This window comes from Podarcis liolepis (genome assembly GCF_965112155.1).
Source record: "Podarcis liolepis genome assembly, chromosome: 2".
In the NCBI taxonomy this organism is placed as follows: domain Eukaryota; kingdom Metazoa; phylum Chordata; class Lepidosauria; order Squamata; family Lacertidae; genus Podarcis; species Podarcis liolepis.
Genome location: NC_139555.1, coordinates 107,989,404 through 108,008,956, shown reverse-complemented (window position 1 = coordinate 108,008,956; position 19,553 = coordinate 107,989,404). Strand labels below are relative to the sequence as shown.

General features: G+C 47.1%; 1 protein-coding gene across 1 annotated transcript; it reads left to right on the top strand.

Moving 5' to 3' along the window:
• Positions 1-837: 837 nt before the first annotated feature.
• RNF39 (ring finger protein 39) lies at positions 838-18,940 on the top strand. The gene is made up of 3 exons (XM_083493385.1): positions 838-1,569; positions 15,507-15,532; positions 17,750-18,940. Exons 1-3 carry the CDS (start codon positions 853-855, stop codon positions 17,751-17,753), a joined length of 747 nt encoding a protein of 248 aa, XP_083349511.1. The 5' UTR covers positions 838-852; the 3' UTR covers positions 17,754-18,940.
• The last annotated feature ends 613 nt before the right edge of the window (positions 18,941-19,553 follow it).

Below are 19,553 nucleotides of genomic sequence, written 5' to 3'. Positions count from 1 at the left end.
AGCTCCATCTAGTATGCAGGCTGAGACCCCACCTGCCCACGGACTGTCTCACCAGAGTGGTGCATGCTCTGGTTATCTCTTGCTTGGACTACTGCAATGCACTCTGTGTGGGGCTACCTTTGAAGGTGACCCGGAAACTACAACTAATCCAGAATGCGGCTGCTAGACTGGTGACTGGGAGCGGCCGCCAAGACCATATAACACCGGTCTTGAGAGACCTACACTGGCTCCCAGTATGTTTCCGAGCACAATTCAAAGTGTTGGTGCTGACCTTTAAAGCCCTAAACGGCCTCAGTCCAGTATACTTGAAGGAGCATCTCCACCCCATCGTTCAGCCCAGATGCTGAGGTCCAGCGCCGAGGGCCTTCTGGCGGTTCCCTCACTACGAGAAGCCAAGTTACAGGGAACCAGGCAGAGCACCTTCTCGGTAGTGGCACCCGCCCTGTGGAACGCCCTCCCACCAGATGTCAAAGAGAAAAATAACTACCAAACTTTTAGAAGACATCTGAAGGCAGCCTTGTTTAGGGAAGCATTTAATGTTTAATAGGTTATTGTATTTTAGTGTTCTGTTGGAAGCTGCCCAGAGTGGCTGGGGAAACCCAGCCAGATGTGCGGGGTTTAAATAATAAATTATTATATATTATTATTATTATTACTTGGGAGTTGCTATGGAGAGTTGAACCTAGGACCTTCTGCATTCAAAGAAGATGCCCCACTGCTGACCTCTGTCCCTTGCCCCCAGATGCGGTGGAGAAGAGCACCACCTTGTCCTCTGCCTCAGGCAGCAAAATGTCTTGGGCTGGCCCGAGATCCATTCCTGCTTTGGGGCAGATCTGCCAAGCTCAAGGAAAGATGGGCATCAGGATCCCAGCCCTAGCACTGCAGATAAAACCCCAGCTGCACCTCCTCCCGCCTCCCTTGCCCCCGCCAGCATTAACAGCTATGGCTTATCAGACGGCAGAATCTCCCCGAGAGCCAAAAACGAGCTCGTCTTCCATCCTAGAGGCAGTTCCTGCCACATCTTGGCAGAGAAAGCTGAGCTCGCCGCGGAGCGAAGAGGCTGGTTGTGCAAGAGTTGTTTACCTGCAGCTGGAGCTGGGAGGGTGCTCCGCCCCAGACCTCCCCGGTGGCCCCGCCCCCTTCTATAAAGAGCCAAGCACTTGGCTGGCAGCATCAAACCACAGAACACACAGACCGACAGAGACGCACACACGCAGCATGGAAGGCAAAGGGCTCGTGGCTCAGCTGCAGAAGGCAGCTATCTGCCCCGCCTGCAGGGGGCACTTCAAGGACCCAGTGATCTTGGACTGCGACCACAGCTACTGCCGGGCCTGCATCACCCGCTACTGGGAAGAGGCGGCCGCCACTGGGAAGGGCCCCAGGGTACTCTCTTGCCCCCAGTGCAAGGCAGTTTTTGAGAGGAAGAACCTGCGGACCAACGTCAAGCTGGCGGTGGAGGTCAAGATCACCCAACATCTCAATGCCAAGACAGCTCATGTGCCCCTCGCACCCAAGCCCAGGAGGCGCCGTGGGGGATGGATTCCTGCAACCGGCATCCAGGAGGAAAAGGTATGGCACGAGAGTCAGGGGAGTCGGGGCTCCCCAAGGGTCAATGTCAGGACTCAGTTCTAGAAATTGCAAAAAAAGAGGATAGAAGGTCTCTGAGTATGTGCAGAGTGCCTCTCATCGCTGAATTGATTTGTTTGGTATTATTGCATTTGCATCTGGCCCTTCTTCCCCAAGGAACAACCACAACCGGCCCCTAAAGGTCTCGGGAGAAGGGCTTTCCATGAAGAAAACATGAATTCCAATTAAGCTACCACCTTTCATGGAAAGGCTTTTGTCGCAGAATCTGAGATAAATTTGCAGGAATCCAGGGTCTTGTGTTTTTTCTTTCTTTCACATTTTTAAACAAATTCCTTCACCGGGAAGATCTATTGCTATACAGTGGTACCTCGGGTTAAGTACTTAATTCGTTCCGGAGGTTCGTTCTTAACCTGAAACTGTTCTTAACCTGAAGCACCACTTTAGCTAATGGGGACTCCCACTGCTGCCGCACCGCCAGAGCACAATTTCTGTTCTCATCCTGAAGCAAAGTTCTTACCCTGAAGCACTATTTCTGGGTTAGGGGAGTCTGTAACCTGAAGTGTATGTAACCTGAGGTACCACTGTATAAGGTCCGTTTCAAACCTTTCCCTTTAACTGAATATAAACAATGAGCAGCACAAGACTGAGTGTGGAAAGAAAGTCACAGTCCACTTCTGCTTTTAAGAGGACAGGCAGAAATTCAGTCAGTGAAGCTTTTCCCCAGCACTGGGATGCACAAAACAGTTCCTGTTGAATTTCTGACTGTTACTCCAGCAATTAAAGCCAAGAAAAGAGAGTAGATACTGAAGAGCACGGGGATGTTTTCTTACAGTTGGACAGCATCAATAACTGAAAACCAGAGACTTAACCAGCAGCAAGAGATACCCCTCCTTTCCCCTTCCTCATATGTCAGCCTTTGCCAGCTTGGTGCCCTCAATAGGTTTTGGACTACAACTGCAGCTGGGGCTGATGGGAATTGTAGTCCAAAACATCTCTGCCTAGAAGAGGGATGGGGAAACACATGGTCCTTCTGCCATCCTTGACCATTGGCTTGGGCTGATGGGAGTTGAAATCCAACAACATATGGAGGACAACAGGCTGCCCATCCCTGCTCTAGAACCTCAGTAGCCTGGCCTAGAACATCAGGAGCATACTTCATAAGAAAGACCCTCCAGCTGTCTCTATTTTCCAGGGACAGCCCCAGATTTACAGAAGCCATTGCAGTTTCTGATTTGACCCTGGAATGTCCCACTTTTCCTTAGGACATCCCTATTTTCATGGGAGAAATGTTGCTATGATAAGATGAAGATCTGACACTGGACCTCTTTCAATCTTTCAATCTGGGTGTATAGCAACCACAGGGTGAGGGAGCCACACGGATTGATACGACAGGCCTTTTTTCCCTTTCCTTTTCATCATGTGCTGTTTCCCTAGGGAAATTCCCTTCCAGCCGTGTTCATACATTTTCTCAAGCAGAGCAAATTTGTCTCCTCCGAGCTACGGGAGAGGCTGATGCTTAGCGGTAGAGCGTGCTCTCTGCACGCAGGTAATTCTCAGCACCTCCAGGGAAGGCTGGGAAGGACTCTGAGAGTTGGAGACTCTGGTGAGCCACTGCAGGGCTAGATGGGTGAACGGTCCAATTTGTTATCTGGGAGACCCAAGGTTTCCCCATCCCTCCTGCAGACTTAGGCAGCCATGGCAAGACAGCAGGAACACTCGAGTTATATGGGAAGGCAGGCCTGTCAGTTTGGAGGCTCCCCGGGAGGAACGCTCTGGGGACTACTCCTTCAGTGGAGGTTTTTAAGCAGAGGTAGGATGGCCAGGGGTTCTTGAGCTGTGATTCCTGCACTGCGTGGGGCTGGACTTCCAGCTCTGCAGCTCTGTTATTCTATAAACACAAAGAAGGGCATGATGCCCATGAAGAACTCTTATTATTTGTATATCACCTTTAAGGGGGGATGCATTTTACAGAAGGAGCAGGGGGAGAGAAGGATCTCTGCAGATCCCGAAACCTCACCCTCCTCAAAATCCGAGCAAGGCTCCGTGCCTTTGACCTGCACAGTGAAATGTTCCTCGTTGTCTTGCATTTGTCCAGCCTGAGGCTCCAAACTTATATCCACTTGCACGGAAAGAAGCCCCGCAGAACTCAGCGGAACTGAACAGACATGTCTAGGATTGCACCGTCAGACATCCAGTCCCCAGGATTTCCACATTTAAAATAACATGCGCGCACACACACACACGCAAAAAATGCCTCAACCGAAACGGAAAACAGGCTCATCTGGTATGCCGTTGACATTAGCATTACAGGTAGCCTGGATCTCAGAGCGGCAGATAGAAAGAGGAAGGAGAGCAAAGCCGCTTTGTATTATCTGGAGGGACAGGGAACCGTCTGCCCTTCAGAGGCAGAGCCTTCGATTGTCCCTATTTTCCAGGGACAGTCCTGGAATGATAGCAGCTGTCCCGGTTTCTGATTTGATCCCAGAATGTCCTGCTTTCCCTTAAAGGTAAAGGGACCCCTGACCATTAAGTCCAGTCGTGGCTGACTCAGGGGTTGCGGCGCTCATCTCGCTTTATTGGCCGAGGGAGCCAGCGTATAGCTTCCGGGTCATGTGGCCTGCATGACTAAGCCGCTACTGGCAAACCAGAGCAGTGCATTGAAATGCTGTTGACCTTCCCGCCAGAGCGGTACCTATTTATCTACTTGCACTTTGACGTGCTTTCAAACTGCTAGGTTGGCAGGAGCAAGGACCGAGCAGCGGGAGCTCACCCTGTCGTGGGGATTCGAACCGCCGACCTTCTGATCGGCAAGTCCTAGGCTCTGTGGTTTAACCCACAGCACCACCCACTTAGGACACCCCTATTTTCATATTGGAAGCTATGCAGATTTTGCTGGATTACAACTCCCCTTATCCCTGACCATTAGCTGTTCTGGCTGGGGCTGATGAGGGTGGTGTGGTGAAAAATAATGAATAAAATCAAAAAAAGTAAGGGGATAGCTTTCGTAGAGGCAGGAAAAAGTTGGCAAACCTAGTGAGCTCCATTCTGGAAGGGGGATTTCCAAACGCATTGCGAGAGAACGGAGTAGGGTGAACACTTAATGGAGCAGAATAAAAAAAATCCTTCCAGTAGCACCTTAAAGACCAACTAAGTTAGTTCTTGGTATGAGCTTTCGTGTGCATGCACACTTCTTCAGACCTTCTGTGTATCTGAAGTAGTGTGCATGCACACGAAAGCTCATACCAAGAACTAACTTAGTTGGTCTTTAAGGTGCTACTGGAAGGATTTTTTTTATTTTGACTATGGCAGACCAACACGGCTACCTATCTGTAACTTAATGGAGCAGGGATCTCAGATATTTGATTCAGATATTGGACTCGAATTACAGCGGCCAACTAACCTGGGGTGGTTGAGAAAGAGGCATGGTCTCTTTCGTCTAGAGCTTGAGCTGCCTATATCAGCCAGTGAACCTTTCTTAAGACATGGAAATATGCATATTCACTTGCTAAGGTCTGCAGAGCAAGCTGCTATATGAAAGGCGCAGGTGCGTGGGCTGGGAAAGAAGTTGGCAACCTCAACTAGAATCTTCATGGAAGGAGGAGATAGAGGAGGAAACTTGATACTACAGGAAAAAGCAAAGAGGAGAATCAGAAGACGGAAAGAAAAGCCGCAAAAATGGACAACTATGTATTATGTAATAATTACATATTACATGAGGATGATAGCCATACGGGTGTTTTTAAAATAGTGGTTTCTCTTCTTGCAAATATGCATATATGAGAGCCTAGCAAGGTTTTCTGTTTGTGTGTATATGCAAAGCTTGCTGCTCTTATCATACACTATCCTGAGGGTAATCCAATCCATTTCCATCGGTAATGAATTTAGTCTGATCGCAAGCCCAGATTTGAGTTACAACATCCCTCTTGTGTTTTTTAACGCTGAATTTTCGTTCTCCTGGAAGTCTTAAAACTTGTGCCTTCTTGCTGCTGCAACAAGACGATAATCCGATAAGATCCAGCCTTCCTTACGTAATGCCTACTCAAAACAGAACAGGGCAAAGCATAAGACAGAATTTGGAATTTAGTGGAAGAACCTCGTGCAGTGGAAATTTCATGCGCCTGATCTGCCTTGCCTTCCCAGATTGCACCAGCCACAATTTATCGGGCACATCCCACAAATCCTTCGCCTTCTGTTGCTTCAGCATCTCCTACATAGCTAAGGTGGAGATCAGATAGAGTGGCCTTGCTGTTCTCGACGGGCGAGATACGCAGCAATACTGGTGGGGCGGCAGGATGGCAGCACATGCCAATGAGTGATGCCATTGCTGAAACTGGGCATATATTTTTTTAAAGTCTTTCCGGGAAAGCGAGGTCACAAAGTTTTCACTCTTGGCCATTGTTGGACTCCAGCTCCCATCATCCCTGACCATTGACCACACTGGCTGGGGCTGATGGGAGTTGTAGATCAACAACAACGAAGAAAAAAGGCAGCCCACCCCAAGTGTAGACACTGGCTGAGCTACATGGATCAATGTTCTGTCTTGTTTATGAGATCCGCTGGCCTAGGAGTGGGCTCCTCTGTGTCTGACAAGGACTGAAAACACCTGGATTCAAATAAGCCACGGATAGGAACATCCCCACCAAGTGTCCCGGAAAAAATGGGACATCTCGTATTTACACAAGAGATCTCGGTGGCCATTTTGGGTGCCGTTGTCTCGTGCACTCTGGCGACGCGATCTGGCCCTGAAAAAAGCACCTTTTAAAAATAATGTATTTTATTAAATTTCCACAAATTTCACATAAAATTCCAATACATAATAAATTCTTCTTTTGCTTTATTGACTTCCCATCCCATTTCCCATGGTTTTTTCCCATTGCTCTCTTCACTCTTTAATATCAAAACCATAATACAACAGTCTCTAATTATTTCTGTTCAAATCCTGATTGCGAATTTATCATATTAAAATATTTCTTTAAATTGTCCAGAAAGGGCTTTCATTCTCTTATTTTAGCTGTTAGCTTTGTTTATTCAGTGTAGTCCATCACTTTGCTGATGTGTTCTTCTTTGGTGGGAATTTCTTCATCTTTCCATTTCTGTGCATAAAGAATCCTAGCTGCTGTCGTTACATACGTAAACAATGGAAAAAAGCGATTTTTCAGGGCCGTGTGAGATCGAAAGAAACCGCTTTTTCGGGTCACCTGACTTAGCCATATTTCTAACATGCAGCCAAATTCAGCAAACCCCTAGCCAGTTCAGGTATTCTATGTGTTCCAGCTCAAGAACACCTGGTACAACTAATGGAGCCCTTTATTAGTTGCATCAGGTGTGTGTGAGAAAATACCTGTTGTATTTGTGCTGTTGTGAGCGATTCTATTCAGGGGGTTGAACACCCGTGAGCCTGGAGAAACCAGTATAAGTTGCAATTTCAGCTGAATTTGGGGGAACTATGAAACCTCCGTTGTGTTGAGCTATTTCAATTGCTTTTGTTTGATTTGCCCATTGCAAACAGCTGAAAGTCTGGGAATTTTGATAATAAACCTGATGTGCAAGGGGGGGTTTGAATAATTTTCATTGCGACTGTGGAGCTGTAGAGTTGGAAGGGACCTGCCCTTCTTTGAAGGGGGAAATGTGTTTTAAAGGCATAGCATGCATGCACAGACTCACCTCTTGATCTTAGCACCCAGGCAGGGTGGAGATGCTCCTTCAGGTACAGTGGTACCTTGGTTCTCAAACTTAATCCATTCCGGAAGTCCATTCCGGAAGTCCATTCCAAAACCAAAGCATTCCAAAACCAAGGCATGCTTTCCCATAGAAAGTAATGCAAAACAAACTAATCCATTCCAGACTTTTAAAAACAACTCCTAAAACAGCAATTTAACCTGAATTTTACTATCTAAAGAGACCATTGATCCATAAAATGAAAGCAATAATCAGTGTACTGTACTATAAAATAAATAAGACAGTATTGTAGATCATAAAAATTAAAATTATTATTATTTTCTTACCTGCACTGATGATAGTCATTGTTTGGATGGGGGGCTTTTATCCACTTCCGCAGACACATAATCAATCAACCAATCAATCAATCAATCAATCAACCAATCAACCAATCAGTAGCTGAACTGGATTCCACACAGTTACAAAAACAAATTAATCAAAAAATCCTCAAAAACACAAAATACCGCAAATAGAAAAAACAAAAGTGCCAGACTTAATCAGTTCTGGAAGTCCATTTGACTTCCGAAATGTTCAAAAACCAAGGCACAGCTTCTGATTGGTGCAGGTGCCCTGGAAACAATAGCCAACAGCCACATTGGATGTTCGGCTTCTGAAAAATGTTCAAAAACCGGAACACTTACTTCCAGGTTTTCGGAGTTTGAGAACCAAAGTGTTTGAGTACCAAGGTACCACTGTATTAGGGGCCCAATCACTCAGGGCTTTATACATCTGCATTAAATTGGTATTGCTCATACCTTATAACAACTGCAGCAATATCACTAACCTCTCAATAAAAGTGAAGAGGTGTTTGCTTTGGTGTGTACATGCCTAGACGGTTTTAATTGTCACCCCAGAATATTAAGCCAACAAGCTGACCCAAGAGGTAGGCGTAAGCACAAAGGGTCTGAAATGCAGGGTGTCCACGTGACTGCTCCCGCTTGCTCATCCCTTAACTTACAACCTATGATCATCCCATTTCGAAGGATTAGGAGTCTTAACTAGCCGTAGTTACACAGCTGTGAAGCACCAGGACTGACACTTCCTGGGACAACAGCTCTGGGGCCAGTCTGCTCATTGGACACACAAACCAGAAAATATAATCACTGCTAAAACACACACACCTGTCAGCAGCTCTATGGTAAAGCACCTGCTCTTGAAGCAGAGAGTCCCAGGTTGTCTCCGTGGGATGCTGTAGCACTGAGCCAAAACCCCTCCCTAGTGTCCTTTGACATTGGCAAAGCAGGCAACAGAAGCCTACTTCATTTGTTCAAGAGATTTGGCTCATTTAGCAGGACAGAGGGACGCGGGTGGTGCTGTGGGTAAAACCTCAGTGCCTAGGACTTGCCGATCGTCAGGTCGGCGGTTCAAACCCCCGCGGCGGGGTGCGCTCCCATTGCTCGGTCCCAGCGCCTGCCAACCTAGCAGTTCGAAAGCATCCCCGGGTGCAAGTAGATAAATAGGGACCGCTTACTAGCGGGAAGGTAAACGGCGTTTCTGTGTGCTGTGCTGGCTCGCCAGATGCAGCTTGTCATGCTGGCCACATGACCCAGAAGTGTCTTCGGACAGCGCTGGCCCCCGGCCTCTTAAGCGAGATGGGTGCGCAACCCCAGAGTCGGACACGACTGGCCCGTACGGGCAGGGGTACCTTTACCTTTATCGAGCAGGACAGAAGAGCATTCTAATAATGGGAACCGAACATAGCAGCGAAGAGAGAAAGTGGAGAGAGGAGGCAGGAAACGCACCTGGCAAAATGACAGATCCGTAGGAGGGAGTGAGGATTCTGATGGGATCAGGATCCCTTTGATTAAGGCTAATTTCTCAATCTGGTTGAGCCTGTCCAGAGAACATGCCGCAGCCCTAATGATTATCAGGCCCTTGGGAGAAAGGATGGTTTTGGAAAGAGATGTCATCATATGAGGACAGGTAGAATGGCTGTGGATTATTACAAAGGAAGAAGAAGAGTAGAAGAAGAGTTTGGATTTGATACCCCACTTTATCACTACCCAAAGGAGTCTCAAAGCAGCCAACATTCTCCTTTCCCTTCCTTTCAGAGAAGTGTGACTGGCCCAAGGACTGGCCACAGCAGCAGCATGTGGAGGAGCGGAGATGCGAACCAGGTTCACCAGATTACGAGTCTACCACTTTTAGCCACTACACCACACTGGCTCTCTAGTGAAGGGGAGCTAGAAGAGATGGGTGGAGAACTAGCAGAAGGAAAATAACTCTGGCTCCTCCAAAGGGTTACTGGCCTCTTGCTATTATTATAATTCCAGGCTTTTCAAGGAAATAAACTATGTTGTTGTGTTTGCTATGTCAGAGTAGCTAGCAGGGTGTTGCTGGACTCCCATCATCCCCTGCCAGCATGGCCAGTGGTGAGGGATGATGGCAGCTTGGGGTTCCAACCACATTTGGTGGGTGGAACATTGGCTCCATCCATGAGCTTATTATTTAAAGGGACAGGCCCACTATTTTGGACAAGCAGCCCCAGACCAAGGTACGAAATGAATTGCTAAATTGAAGGGTGCGTGTGCATGTCTGAAAAACAAGGCAATGAGCTGCAAAAGGACAGGGCTCACAATGACACAGTTTCGACTCCTTAACTGAATTATGAATTTCGGTAAGTGCAATTTTGTCTGTCCCTATGGGGCAGGCATGTTTGCCTAATTTCCCTCCTCTACACAACTAACACTGGTCCTCCAGTGTTCCTTATGTGGTCACCCTAGTGAAAAATCTGCAACTTGCAGGGAGAACGCTGCTATGGGATTCACTAACCTCCCAAGAACTTGTGCGTTCCTAAAATCTCTCCTTTCCCCAATTACACTTAAATAGGCTATCCCCCCCCCCCCCCGAGGATCTGTACCTTTAACAGTTGTACAGTTACCTGAAATCAACAGATGCAATCATGGTCACCTTTGTGTTTGGAAAAGCTGTGCCTGTTTTATTTCTGCCATGCAGCTGTTAACAATGGTGAGATTGGCTTTGATGGGGAAAGAGTTGGAGCCCCTTCCATGTACACATTTGGACACACATGTATAAACACCAAAAACTGGGAAACACTGGCCTGTGAACGCTCCAATTGGAGAACAGCCTTTACCAAATTTGTCATGGGCTTTGAAGACGCTCAAACTCAGGACGCAAGGGAGAAACGTGCCAAGAGGAAGGCACGCTTGGCAAACCCTCATCGTGATCAACTCCCGCCCAGAAACCAATGCCCCCGCTGAGGAAGGACGTGTGGATCCAGAACTGGCCTCCACAGTCACTTACAGACTCACTTTTAAAACCGTGTTCACGGAAGAAGAAGAAGAAGAAGAAGACGACGACGAAGACGAAGACTCTGTGTGCCACCTGCTCACCTGGGATTCCACGTGCTGTTCATGCCTGATAATCAGGAGTGGTTGGCTACGACCCAGGTTGAGGCATGGAGCAACATAAACACACCATTGTCTTGGGCTGCCTTACCTAATGGTTGGCCTACGAGTGATTGAGTCACGAGGGAGGGTGGTGTCCCTGAAATCCTTCCCATCAGTTACATGCCTTGAGCCTCAGCCGTGCCAATTAAAGTTTGCAACCTTCGCTCCGCTCCGCAGCATGCTCCAGCCACTCGATGCACATGAGGTCACCCACAACCACCTCAGCCTCCAGGAATTTATGAGCTGCCTGTGTCTGGGGCAGAGGTGTCAGGCACGAGTTTTCCTCCAGTACCACGGGCTCATCCGTCCACAAGGATGCCATGATAGTCTTCCGTATCTAAAGCAGCGTACGAAGCTCCCTTATCCAGAGTTGCATCTTGGTCCATCTAGTTCAGTATTGTCTACATTGACTGAAAGAAGCTCTCCAGCCTTTCAGGGAGGCTTCTCTTCCAGCCCTACCTGCAGAAGCCAGGGATGGAACCTGGGACCTTCTGGACGCAAAGCAGATGATCTACCACTGAACCAAAATATAGGAACATAGGAAGCTGCCCTCTACTGAGAACCAGACCCTCCAGCTCAGTAAACACCAGGGTTACGCAAAGTTGGTTCTCCAGCTGTTTTTTGGACTACAAATCCCACAATCCCTAGCTAACAGGACCAGTGGAAAGGGATGATGGGTGTTGTAGTCTAAAAACAGCTGGAGGCCCAAGTTTGGGAAACCATGGTCTACACTGGATCCTGCAGCAAAACAGGGATCCAGATCAGGATCCTCCTCAGGCTTACCTAGATTGAACCTGGAACCTCCTGTATTCAAAACAGATGCTCTAACCACTGTGATATGGCTGAGACTTGTAGCTCCGCGAGGGGAATAGGGGTCACCTAAGAACTCTCAGCACCTTTAACAAGCTGCAGATCCCAGGAGACTTTGGGGGAAGCCATGACTGTTTAAGGCGGTATGATAGTGCTTCAAATGTGTATGGAGCTAGAGTGATTGCAAGAACAGAATACCTTTCACTTGTACAAGACAAGAGAACTTATCGTGCGCATGCACACACCCCAAATCTGCTCTAGAGGTCCCCCCAACCCTCTGGAGAAGATCTGGGTTGGGAGCAGAAGGAGGGGGAGCTCTGTCTAGTTGGATTCAACCCAAACTGATGGGAGCAGCTCAGTGCCCCAGGTGCCAACATGTCAGGCGCCTCGAGCGAAAGTAGAAGCATAAGAACCACCAGAAGATGCCACTACAGTGGTACCTCAGGTTACAGACGCTTCAGGTTACAGACTCCGCTAACCCAGAAATAGTACCTCGGCTTAAGAACTTTGCTTCAGGATGAGAACAGAAATCATGCTCCGGCGGCGCTGCAGCAGCAGGAGGCCCCATTAGCAAAAGTGGTGCTTCAGGTTAAGAACAGTTTCAGATTAAGAATGGACCTCCGGAACGAATTAAGTTCTTAACCCGAGGTACCACTGTATTTAGAAATCTCAACCTGCCCAAGTGATTGTGCGAGAGCAAAACATGGATATGGTGTCAGCAATCTACACTCACCAGTGCACAGCAGGTGTGTCCTTTTGTGGCACGACTACGTATGCCTTATATTTACATAGTTAAATATAATGACTGTTTTCTCACTGTGTGGCCCGGTTCGCCCCTGTTTCCTGCGATGTGCGCTGCTTGACATTATTAGATGGGAGCATCTTTTCCCAAAAGTACTTATTTGACTAGGTACATTCTGCCATGCATTAGTGACTCATCCAGCTTTGCCAGCTTCTAATGAGCAAGTTTATGGATTCCAGGTGCGATGCTGCTGGCAAAAAGAGATGTCTTGCGTTGGTGCAGCTCAACTTGACTGCTCCTTCACAGATAGCTATCGGGTTTTGCAGCAGAGCCGCCCACCACAGACTACGGGAGCTGCCTTCCAGGTGAAGAGGGAGAAACAGTGGCCTGGAGTTCCTCCATGTCGTCTTCCATTGAGAGTCTGAACTATTCCCTGCAGCTGTGCCAGATCAGCGTCAATGGGCTGATGTTAACGGCGACTGGGTAGTGGAAGAGCTGTAGCTTAGTGGTAGAACCTCTGCCTTGCAAGCACAAGGTCCCTGGTTCGATCCCTGGTGTCTCCACGTAGGGCTGGGAGAAAATCTTGGATAGCCATTGAGGACAATGCTGAGCTGGACAGCCCAATGGTCTGAGTCAGCGCTAAGTATCTGCCTCAAGTTTATCACCGCAGAGTAAAATTTTCACCAGCTTGTTTCTAAAGGTCAAGCTGCTTTTTAAGAGCTGACTAGACTAGGTTATGGGACACGGGTGGTGCTGTGGGTTAAACCACAGAGCCTAGGACTTGCCGATCAGAAGGTCAGCGGTTCGAATCCCCATGACGAGGTGAGCTCCCATTGCTAGGGCCCTGCTCCTGCCAACCTAGCAGTTCGAAAGCACGTCAAAGTGCAAGTAGATAAATAGGTACTGCTCTGGCGGGAAGGTAAACGGCATTTCTGTGCACTGCTCTGGTTTGCCAGAAGTGCCTTAGTCATGCTGGCCACATGACCCGGAAGCTATACGCCGGCTCCCTCGGCCAGTAAAGCGAGTTGAGCGCCGCAACCCCAGTTGGCCACGACTGGACCTAATGGTCAGGGGTCCCTTTACCTTTAGACAAGGTTGTGGTTGGCTGGCCACTCTATCTCCTGCCCATGATTTTTATGGTACTGGCTGTCCACCCCACTGTATTGCCTGCTGCATATATGTGGCACACCTGAAGTCCTAATTGCCCCAGCAGGTGGGGCAAGCAAGGGGAATGACAAAGTCGTAGAGGGAGGAATGAGCAGAGAAGCATGGCGGAGCCATGGCTGTTACCTTTCCTCCTCCTGCAGCAAGGGATCGAAAGGGCAATGTCCCGTGTCAGAGGTAAGAGGCAGAAAACCTAAACTCCAGGTGTGCCAAACAGCAGGGAAGCCGGAGCAGGGACTAAGCAACAGGCAAGTGACCTGGGGCTGCTGTGCCATCCATTGCATCAACACATTTAAAAGCACAGGTCTCCAGGTTGCTGCCAGTGTGGTGTAGTGGTTAGAGTGTTGGACTAGGATCCAGGAGACCAGGGTTCAAATCCCCTCTTGGCCACGAAGCTCACGAAGGGTGACCTTGGGCCAATCACTGCATCTCGGCCTAACCTACCTCACAGTTACATTTACTTAAATAAATAAAAAATCTGCTCATATATCTGTGGTGTAGTGGTTAAGAGCAGTGGACTCGTAATCTGGTGAACCTGGTTCGATTCCCCGCTCCTCCACATGCAGCTGCTGGGTGATCTTGGGCCAGTCACACTTCTCTGAAGTCTCTCAGCCCCACTCACCTCACAGAGTGTTTGTTGTGCGGGAGGAAGGGAAAGGGAAAGGAGATAGTTAGCCACTTTGAGACTCCTTCGGGTAGTGATAAAGAAGAAGAAGAAGAAGAAGAGTTTGGATTTGATATCCCGCCTTTCACTCCCCTTCAGGAGTCTCAAAGCGGCTAACATTCTCCTTTCCCTTCCTCCCCCACAACAAACACTCTGTGAGGTGAGTGGGGCTGAGAGACTTCACAGAAGTGTGACTGGCCCAAGGTCACCCAGCAGCTGCAGGTGGAGGAGCGGAGACACGAACCCGGTTTCCCAGATTACGTGACTACCGCTCTTAACCACTACACCACACTGGCGGATATCAAAGCCAAACTCCTCCTCCTCCTCCTCCTCCTCCTCCTCCTCCTCCTCCTCTTCTTCTTCTTCACTATTCTGAAGGAGTAACCAGGAGTTGCATGGAGGAATTTGTGAACTTCATGGGAGCTCACAATAACATCTGAAGAACCACAGATCCCTTCATCCCTAGTGCAGCAGGACAATTTCATTTGCCTTTAACCCAAATACCCTCTTGCCTGCGGAGACTGGAGAGCAGGCTACGGCAGGAGGGACAAATACAGCACAAAATGTGTACCTGGTTCAGGAGGGGACAACATTCAGACTGCAATTTTTGGCGTAAGAACTGGGGTAACACAAGCATGGCCTGGCTTGGTTTAACTTGTGAGATGCTGGAAGATATGTCTTCATCTGGGCTTGGGGACGCTTGCCTTCAAGCCCTTTGCTGACCTTCGTTTGGACACTTGCATTGTCTAGTTTGCATTCATAAGAGCTCTGCCTTGACTGGGATAATGTGGACTAAATAAGCATAATGCGCAGATAGGAGCAATTGATTTTTGAGGCACTCGTCTCCTCCTTGGGGGCTTCCCATAAGCATCTGGTTGGCTGCCATGATAAAAGAGGCTCGACTAGATGAGCCACTGGCCTTATCAGGGCCCTTATCAACATTGCAAATAAATAAATAATCCTCTGTGGATGTGACTGCTTCCATTTACGAGCCATCAAAGTCCATGGTCATCACCATATATCTTTTGGCATTGAATTCCAATTAAATTACGCTTGTGCAAAGAAACATTCTCCGTTTTTTTCTATGTTGACGGGCCTATGCAGGTGTTTAAAATTTTATTGAGTAGCTGGTCATTTTCATGATTGATCTGTAAGGCTTTTAATGGTCTTTTTTTAAAAAAAAAAAAGTTTGTATATTACTGTACACTGCCCTGATATTTTATGAGAGTGCAGTATATAAGCACCATCATAAATAAACAATATAGAATAAATTCTGGCTTTGCTGAACCTACTGCCAATCAATATGAATCTGACTCAACACATTTTCTGTTTGCTCCTGCTCCATCGATATAGACAAGATTACCACCTTGACCTATCCATCTAATATCACCTTCTCTCTCTTTTTTTCCAGGAAGTCATCAGAGAAGTCTGCAGATGGTGAGTCTACTGCACCTTCTCGATTTCCAGATACTTGAAAACTAACCTTGCCAGGCATTGAATCTGGCAGCTTTATGCAAGCCAAACACACAGTGCCAGATTTATGTACAGTGGTGCCCCGCAAGACGAAATTAATTCATTCCGCAATTTTTGCCGTCTAGCGAATTTTTCTTCTTGCGAAGCACAGTTTAAACGGTTTAACACAGTCGCAAGACGTTTTCGTCTTGCGAAGCAAGCCCATAGGGGAATTCGTCTTGCGAGGCAAATCGCGAATGAAAAAACCTTTCGTCTAGCGAGTTTTTTGTCTTGCGAGGCATTCGTCTTGCGGGGCACCACTGTATAAGCAAAACAAGCTATAGCTTAGAGCCCCACTCTCTTGGGGGCCTCCAAAAAATTTAAAGGGAAAAAACCTGGATGTACATTTCCAAAATATAAGATAAAAAACAAATAAAATAAAACCTACATACAGCAACAGTGTTTTGTGTTCTGTAGGCTCCTGTGATGTAAGTAATGGGTCCCGCCTGCTAGCCTGCTCCCTAAAATATCACTATCACTATTAATATACTTATTCTTAATTGTATTTCACTATTAGTATACTTCTTCTTAATTGTATTTCAGTTCAACAATTACTTTGGTAAAATACATATTTTGTTATGTGCAAATGGCTTTAGATACCTATTAGGTCCATAAATTACCACATAGCATATATTCAACACAAAAAACAGCAATAATTTGTTGTTGACAAAGGAGAGCTGGACATGTAAAGGGCCCCATTACCTTCAGTAGCTTAGGGCCTCATCAAACCCTAAATCCAGCCCTGCAAACACGGGCTCAAACATACTGTAAAGGTAAAGGGACCCCTGACCATTAGGTCCAGTCGCGGATGACTCTGGGGTTGTGGCGCTCATCTCGCTTTATTGGCTGAGGGAGCCGGCGTACAGCTTCCGGGTCATGTGGCCAGCATGACTAAGCCACTTCTGGCAAACCAGAACAGCGCACGGAAACACTGTTTACCTTCCCACCAGAGTGATACCTTTTTATCGACTTGCACTTTGTGCTTTCAAACTGAACCTAGGCTTCTGTGGTTTAACCCACAGTGCCACTCGCGAACTATAGATGGCCCTAAACATGTTTGTAGGAGATAGCTGCTTAAGTATCGAATTGCAGGCCATGGAAATTTTAGGATGAGGGGGCAACCCTGGGGATTTTCAGTGGGTCATGAACTCCAAATCCCACCAGCCCCAGCACCATTTGGAGGGCTGAACACTCCCATTTCTGCTATAAGGGATTCCCCACATCTCAGTTCATCATCTTTTGGTGATGCTGTGATCCACACAGGTACCAGAGCTGCCCCTGCTGCCTCAGTAGCGTCATGACTTTGTGCCAAGATTTCTCAAGGAATATATGGAAGCTTTCATTGAAATTCCACTTCCATGCCCTGTAGGCTAATTGCTATCTATTTTTAAAAAGGAAGCCACATCCAAAGTTGAAAAGAACAAGGCAAAGCTTCAGGTTTGTTCCTTCGGTAGCTCAGCCGGTAGAGCGGAGGACTGTAGATTGTCGTCCAAGCCATCCTTAGGTCGCTGGTTCGATTCCGGCTCGAAGGACAAAGTGTTTTTGCTTGCCAGAAGCAGCTCCTCTGATCTCTCAACCAATCATACACTGTAGCTTCCCTCATCATGACTACAGTCTGGAGAAACCCACTGAATCATGGGAGTTGTAGTCCATCAATGACCGGAATGCCACTGTTTTCCCCTTCCATGACGTAGACGGTCATTTAATATATTGGCTCTGAACTGCTGAGGAGCATTAAATGTCATCACAATCTTAATTGTGCCTGGAAGCGCCTGCTAAAAACAATTTTTGTTCAGACAAGCCTATCCAGATGTAGAAGCCAGCAAGTATTTTTAATATGTTTTTAGCTTATTTTATATTTTAATTATTTTCTGCATTTTTAAAAATTGCTGTTTTTAACTCCTTTTTATTGATAATTTTGATGTTTGTTTTCTTTTTTATAAACCGCCTGGAGATTCTATTTGCAATCAAGTGGTTTACAAATTTCATAAAATAAAATAAAAATAAGATGTCTGACACCTCCTATACAGAAACACCCTTGAGGTTCCTCCACTGAGCAACTGGGATCCTGAAATGCAAGCAGTGCCTTCCAACCTAGTCTTGATATTTATTGTTTGTGTATCTTCATTTGTCTCTCCACAGCTAATGTGGTTTGGATGCCCCCAGACACCCATATTCACCTGAACCTGCAGAACAACCTACCTGGAGCCCCTCAAAGTGGCAATCCCTGCTTCCCAAGATTTGAAGACCCTCAACAAGATGGCCAAACAAGCCATCTCCAAATGGCTCAGGCTACGGCATGGGGGCAGCTAAATTTGGGGAGGGCTGCTGGTGGTGGAGAAACTGAGATTTCAGCCAAGCATGAGGCTCTGGGTTTACGAATGGACCTGCAAGAGTTAGGGAGACTCTCGTGCTGCAGGGCTTAAGTTATTTTCTAGAGAGAGATATCAAGCTGTCTCAGAAGCTACAAGATGCATTGGCTTGGTGAGGGGGGCGGGCGGGAAATGTGCTCCATACATGGCAGGACCCCCTTTACTTTGTTAGGGTTTAGAGTTTGGAATCAGATTTCAGGCTTCCGTCATCCCCTAGTTCAGATTAAGCCCTGCCCCATAACTGAGCAGAACAGGCTAAATCTGCAAGGAGTGACTGGTTCCACATTTGACTAAGTCTTCAGAAGTTCTGGTACCTCCAAGTGTCACTTGACGTGGGAGAAGACGAGATCTTGGAGAAGAATGATTGGTTTTCTTTTAGTTTATCCATCTCTGCCATCTTCCTCTACTAATTTCTTGTCTGCCTTGTCTGGGAAGTGTAAACCTCCTAGGCAAAACTCCCCAGTTTCTCTGTTCTTTACAGGGTCTAGTACACACTGCTGACACCGTGTTAAATGGCAGAAGGAATAACTATTTGACATGAACTGGTATTTACTGAAAGGCATTAAAGTGACCTGAAGTTCCCAATGCAGTTATTTCATAAATGACCAGTGGGTGGTGCTGTGTGGTCATTTATCTTTCTGGCTAGCTAAAAAAAAAATCTGTCAGTGATTCTAACCAGCTTCTAAACTTGACCCAGGTACCATCTGAGGGGAGAAATCTGAAGTTCAATGTACATACCTTATTTCCCCAAAGTCCACTCCCCTTTCCACAATATATTGTACTGCTGATAAGGAAGAAAATGTATTATACCACAAATAACGTTGTGTTTGTTTCGTGTACTATATATAATTATTTTATTTTTTGTGTGTCTCGAGTTATTGGAGTCCTTCCGTGGAATGGACTTTTAACTGTAAATCCACGGGCAAGTAATTAAAAAAAAAAGGCATTATCCCAAAGGAAATCTGTGGTTGTTGTTGTTTTCTTTGATGCGGCGTTGGCTTGGAAGGTTTGAGTGAACAGCCAATGGAAATTTCCCCAAAGGCCTAGCATAACATCACATAAGCAATTTCCTTCTCCTTTCCCCCAGTAATGTGGAGAACTGATCACGCGGCACAATTCAAGGTTAATTTAGTAGATTTGAAACCCAGAGTCTTGATTTGCTGCCCTACAGCAGGATTTCCATGTCTTTAAGAGTGGCACAACAGTCAGAAGGGGAACGGTCTCCCTCGGGAAGTTGTGGACTCTCCTTCCTTGAAGGTTTTTAAGCAGAGGTTGGGTGACCGTCTGTCACTGATGTTTTAGCCGAGATTCCTGCATTGCAGGGGGTTGCGATTCTAAGTGTAAGGGACAGTTCTGGCGTGGGAGTGAGAGACCTTTAGCCCTCCAGATTTTGCTGAACTACAACTCCCTTCAGCAATAATGATGCCCTCCAAATGTCAGTGGCCAATATCTCCCATCATCCCTGTCCACCGGCAACAGAGGCCATCTTCTGAATCAGGGATGAGGACGCTGTGGGCCTGCAGATGTTGCTGGACTACAGCTCCCATCATTCCTGACCACTGACAACGCTGGCT

Excerpts from the sequence above, each read along its gene's own strand:
- RNF39 (XM_083493385.1), top strand. The coding sequence starts at position 853 with ATGGGCATCAGGATCCCAGCCCTAGCACTGCAGATAAAACCCCAGCTG. Across the intron at positions 1,570-15,506 it reads CCGGCATCCAGGAGGAAAAG|GAAGTCATCAGAGAAGTCTG; the intron begins GTATGGCACGAG and ends CTTTTTTTCCAG.